This window comes from Ruditapes philippinarum, unplaced genomic scaffold, assembly GCF_026571515.1.
Source record: "Ruditapes philippinarum isolate M1 unplaced genomic scaffold, ASM2657151v2 ctg114_1_1_1_1, whole genome shotgun sequence".
Lineage (NCBI taxonomy): Eukaryota > Metazoa > Mollusca > Bivalvia > Venerida > Veneridae > Ruditapes > Ruditapes philippinarum.
Genome location: NW_026859562.1, coordinates 374,499 through 380,732, shown reverse-complemented (window position 1 = coordinate 380,732; position 6,234 = coordinate 374,499). Strand labels below are relative to the sequence as shown.

The window sequence follows — 6,234 nt, the reverse complement described above, 5'->3', positions numbered from 1 at the left end:
TGCTTTTCAGTCTCTTACGCTTTTGTTAAGGTAAATCTTTAACATAGCTAAAAGACCATTAGGGGAAGAAAACCACTTAGCTATCCATTTGTGAGAATGTTGAATAGTTTGTTCAGAAATCTGAATCCTTTGATAACTTTACAGGTGGCTAAATTGATTTTACAACATGATTGTCCATTTCTATATGCATGAACAATATGGAGTGGCATTTTGTTCATATTTCAATTTTACTATTGTTTATTTTTTACATGTGTTCATTAATACTTTATTTGTAAAGAATATTGTATTTTAAATGCATATAGTAGAACTTTTATCTGATTTCTAAATAATTGTTATTTTTTTATCACAATATGTTGCTATGGTAATGGTGAGCCTTGTTTTGTATATGCTTGTTACCTAGATAAACATTTCAAAGACCTTTAATTGTTAAATTTATATTCTTTATATGTATATAGCTACTACAATGAATTTAAAAAATAACATATTATATACAATATTAAAATCTATGAATAAATGGAAATTGTGCTTCTTTATTTTGACATATAAAAATGTATGTAGCTCATTGTTATCCCTTTAATATAATTTTGGCATTGTTAATCTTCATCTACGTTTAAACCAGTGTCCTGTCAAAGAAACATTTTCGTATATTTTGAAAAGTAAAACACGTTTGGAAAATTCTTTGTAATTTGTTTTAAATATTTGGACTTGATGAATGCATTCCCAGGAATTTTTTGAATATTGTATTCCTTAAAATATTACTTTGTAAGCAAAACTGGTCAAAACATTTCACTGAAAAATTAACTCAGTAAAATCATACAGATCTAATAATTTTGCGTAGTAATTTAAATTTGAGTCTTAATTTTGATGAATACATACATTGTACTTGATTGTGCATTGCATAATTAGAAAAAAGATTATTATTTAAGTGGCTTTTGTTCCTTCTTTTCTTGTGTTTATTTCATTTTATCTTGCGTCAAAATACGTTGTTGTGTTACATAAGTAGTACCTTGACATTACATTCCTCTCAAAAACATAAACTTTTTCATGTTACTTATTACATGCACCAATACCAAATTTGATATAAGCCTTAGTTCTAGAGTTTATGTCAAAAAGGTGATGAATCCATTGAAATCTATTTTCACGTGTGAGGAAATGCTTCTTTTCATGACTATACTTGCGAAAATTTAATACAAAAAGTCGATATGTTTTTATTCATTAATTTATTCGTTACAAATCAATGCATTGATGATTTCAAGTAAGAGTTATCAGGTTTGAATCATTTTCCTCCAAACATATCATCCGTCAGTAAACCAGAATGCTTGCCCTTTGGTATAGGACAACAATAATTAGTTTTCATGCACTTGAAATTTTTCCACAATTTGCATCATCGTTGCAATAAAGAAATTGCCCATTTTCACCCATTTTAGGAATTGTATCTCTACCTGTGCACCTGAAGCAAACGTGTACTGCTAATGAAATAAAGAAGAAATAAATAGATTCCATAAATAAATAGAAATATTGTTGCTAAAAGCAATAAAGAAAATCACACTCTAATCTCACCATAGATATTGCATTTATTCAGGAATCTGTCTCTTTGGCAAGACTTACATTACTGATTGTATCTTCAAATTTTCCGTCTCTAAAATCTGTTTCAAAACATTTATTTGACAAGATTTGCTGATGTTCATGGTCATATATACGGATGATTACCTTTAACTAGACAAAGACCATGACGATTCTACATATGGTGATGCTAATTATTTGTTATGTCAAATAGACTTAAGAATTCATAAAAAAGTTTTTTTTATACCCCCGCCTCTCTTCCTCGCCTCCCCTTTCCAAACACAAATGTTTAAAGCTAAAAATTCATAACTCAGTTCAAGTTTGCTTAAATTTGAAGTTATTGGTCTTTGTCTTTTTTCAAAATTTTTCTTTAGCATAATGTTAAGTAAATATGATGTGCCATATTGAAATCTCGTTAAACCCTTTTGCCAAACGGCATGTGGTATCTTAGGACAGGTTATGGTTAAGTTATTTCAAAATGAAGGAGTCTTACAGTCGCAAATCACTGTGTATTGACATTCCAAATTTAAACTTGTATAACTTACCTCTGCAGACAAAATTGTTGCAGGGATTTTCCCCAACATTGGCATCAGTGATTGCATTACGGTTTGAGCACACACAAATACCTTCGTTTTCAGTCCCACAAGGCTGAAAAACAATGACAAATTGACCATATTGTACTTGGCAGTTCCATTAAATTTAAGTTTCTCATGTTGCTATGAAACCCCTCGAGGGAACTTACATGTATTTAGAAGTGCACGAATACACATTTTTACCAAGCTGTGGTATGGTAGTGGCTAGAGGAAAATGGTTATAAAATAGATACTTTTTTCAAACCTGCATACAAGACGCATTAATTGATATTGTCCTTTAATTCGAATACATATCGAAATCGATAGCTGCGATGTGCATGGGGGCCTGATAAATCACTCTTGCTGTTTTTTTCTCAACCTTTTAGTCAAGCATAGTTGTCACGTGCATCTTGCATTGTGCCAGGCACAAGCACAAATAGCGATGAGGGGCAAGTGGTTTAACCACTCCGCCACGGACATCCCTGGCTGTTGGGTGATTTGGAAAAAAGCTAAAATGGTTTGAATAAAGAATTGAAAAATCTTTTCATTCTATCAGTTTTAAACAAGAGTAAAAAGCAAACAAAAAACATTTAAACAGAGTCCAATAATCACAACTTACATCATAGAATTGTTGCCCTCAAATAGACTTGCGTTTGCAGTTATCGTTTGGATAATTGTCTGAAAATAAGAAAGTAACATTAAACCATACATGGCGCATTTGTGCCTACAGTTAAACACTTGTCGATCGCGTTAATTATCGGTCGACCTTTTTTATTTTTTGCGTAAATATTGTTGCAGAACAACTTTATACATGCATATACGTATGAAAAATAACATATTATAATACAATATTATTGTAGTTTATTTATTTTAAAATATGAATAAGTGTAAAAATATGATTAAGTTTAAACATATGAATAAGTGCAAAAATATGAATAAGTGAACAGAATCAGTAAATGTAGAAATATTAAAGAAATGTAAGTATGTTAAAAATACCAATGCCAGCAGAATAACTACGAGAACTCGATCCATTTTCTATTACAGATTGCGCAGATGGCAATATCACAGGGTTTTAAAGTCCAAAACTACTAAATACTAAAACAAATGCATAGATATGCTAATATTTCAGCTCATATCTATATATAGAAAAATTGATATATCTGCACAATCGAACATAAATATATAATGTTTTAAGCGACACGTCACGTTTATTTTACGATAGCACTGTCATACACCGGAAGATCCCGAATTACCCGGACTTTGTTTATAATAACTGATAAATTTCATGTTTTCTCCATTAAATTTATATCTGCCCAAAAATTGATGTTTCATCTATTTGATTACAAACTATTTTTGATATAATGACACCAAGTTCCATCTCAGGCCACTTCAAAAAGCTCAAAAACCAAGACGTAAGTTTAAATTTTATAATACACCAAATAGTCTGGTACAAAAATGAAACTGGTCTTAATTTTTGTCGAGTTTGGTATAAAACGTAAACCCCCAAAAATGTCATCCTATAATTTCTCGTCATTTTAACATTGGGTTATTGTGTAATCCTTTTTCAACAGTTTGTAGTTGCAACGTTTATTTATTCGAAAATGTCGTCATTAAAATAAAAACACTTTTGGCTTTTTTGGCTTAAAGAACATAAAAAGAACACTGCTTTGCTGTCCGTTTGTGAAAATGGTGAAATCTGAATCCTTTGTGGCTAAATTGATTTTCCAACAATATTGTCCATTTCCATATACAGGAATAATATGGAGTGGCGTTTTGTTCAAATTTTTTATTTCAATTGTACTATTGTTACATTTTTACATGTATTCAATAATACTTTATTTATAGAGAATATTGTATTTTAAATGCATATAGTAGAACTTTTATCTGATTTCTTAATAATTGTTAATTTTTTATCACAATATGTTGCTATGGTAATGGTGAGCCTTGTTTTGTATATGCTTGTTACCTATACATGTATTGACATTTCAAATACTTTTAATTGTTAAATTTGTATTCTTTATATGCATATAGCTACTACAATGAATTTAAAAAATAACATATTATATACAATATTAAAATCTATGAATAAATGGAAATTGTGCTTCTTTTATTTTGAACATATCGTTGTTCATTGTTATCCCATTTATATAATTTTGGCATTGTTAATCTTCATTTACCTCTAAAATCAGCGTCCTTTTAAAGACAACTTTATACAAATTGAAGTATATTTAGTAATATATGTGAACTCGGGGTTAGCAAATCTGAAAGGCGTCACTTCAGTCATGATGCCTTACCAATTTAAAAGACAAGCCAAAAACTCTTGCATCTGTATTTTAACCCATTACTTCATGAGCATTTTGTGAAAAATGGCTGTTTTCCTTGAAAAGTCTCCCGTTACAAGTTCAAATTGCTATAATACTATAAAAACTGCTTCAACACTAATCAAACTTGGCACAAATGTTGACTGGACCATTGCCCTTGCAACAACATGCTCAGACTTAAATTTTCTGTTACCATGGCAACGAGGGGACATCTCAAAATTGCCAAATATCATTATTTTGCGTTGATTTTTTCCATCAAAATTGATTTCAAAGTGCTGCAACTTCTCAATGGATTGAGATAGAGTCAGATGCTTTTCAGCGTTGGTTACACGTTACCTTATGATCAATCTGGAGTCATTTATAGCCTCCCACAAGTCCAAAATTTTCTTGGCGATGAGGGGGACTCCGCCCCCTTCAAACCCCCAAACAGAAGGGGGCACACCCCCTTCTGCCAACCCCTTGATGTATCTTTTGGTTGGGGGGCCGCGCCGAAAAAGTGGCCACTTTTTTAACAACATTTCTCAAACAAACAACAAGTGTTGGGGGCCTAAATAAGGCATTTTTTCACCATTTGAGACATCAAGGGGGGGGGGGTGAAAAAGGCGTTAAAAGGCGTGTATATCGCGTAGTTTCCCCCCTTTGATATGTTACTTTCTTTTATTTTACTTTTCCATGATTAAAGGATCTACTGAAAGTTTTCATCATCATCAGCACCATACATGTAGATGATGTACTCTTGCACATTTAATTTTTGAATGTTTCCTTTAGCTCTGAACATAATGGTTAAAATCAGTATTTTAAAATTATCATCGCTACTGATATGTTAATTAGAGATGGTACAGCGTAAATGTACTGACTTCTACCTTATACATGCAACATAATGGTATTAAGTAGCGGTAAAAATCGGTACACATTAAAGTCAAATGTTGAGGAAATACAAATAATATTTTTTACTTGCTCACTAAAATTAAGCGGTAAATAATTGTGACGTACATTTTACAGCACCGACATTATAAAGACGAACGGCAATACAATGTAATCCCAATTTTAAATTTTTTTTTATACTTTTAGTTTAGACTTTGGGTTTTTTTTTCTCTAAAAAATTTCCTCTTTTTGCAAAAATTTTTACAAAAATTTAATATTTTTCCCCAACATTTTCCTACCACTAATTTTACTAACCCATCAGAAACAAAAACAGCCCGGGAAGGGGAAATTTCAAAACTTTTTTGTGCATTGCATAAAGAAAAGATTATTTTTTAAAGTGGCTTTTTTTCCCCTTCTTTTTTGGGGTTTACACTGAAAGGGGAACAATAACTTTGTCTTGTCTGTCAGACCAAAAAATACCTATTGAATTATTTTTAAAGGGGCCCAATGACATTACGCAGAAACCAAAAGAACAAAAAATCATATGCTGTAAAAATCCATTAAAACAAATAAAAAAAAAAAAGAACTGGCCAAATTTTTTTCATTTGTTTTCCTGCGTCAAAATATTTGTTGTGTTAATAATTTAACCTAAAAGATACTTTTTCTCAAAAAAATAAAAATTTTTTTTGGGTTTTTCTTAGAATTTTTTACATGCTCCCAAACCCCAAAATTTGATATAAGCCTTATTTTTTAAAAGTTTATGAAAAAAAGGTGATGAATCCTTTTCCAAATCTATTTTCAGTGTGAGGAAATGTTTCCTTTTTTCATGACCAAAATGACTATACTTGCAAAAAACTCAATTTACAAAAAGTCGATATGTTTTTTAAATTTAATTTTTTTTCTTTTACAAGTCA

At 30.8% G+C, this 6,234-nt stretch overlaps 1 protein-coding gene across 1 annotated transcript; it reads right to left on the bottom strand.

Annotated features, from left to right (window-relative positions):
• Window positions 1-358: 358 nt before the first annotated feature.
• On the bottom strand, window positions 359-4,918 carry LOC132757018 (uncharacterized). Its single transcript, XM_060748193.1, has 4 exons — window positions 3,132-4,918; window positions 2,755-2,813; window positions 2,109-2,211; window positions 359-1,469 (listed from the first exon to the last, which is right to left on the bottom strand). The coding sequence occupies exons 1-4, from the start codon at window positions 3,165-3,167 to the stop codon at window positions 1,347-1,349; spliced, it is 321 nt and encodes a 106-aa protein (XP_060604176.1). The 5' UTR covers window positions 3,168-4,918; the 3' UTR covers window positions 359-1,346.
• Between the last annotated feature and the right edge of the window lie 1,316 nt (window positions 4,919-6,234).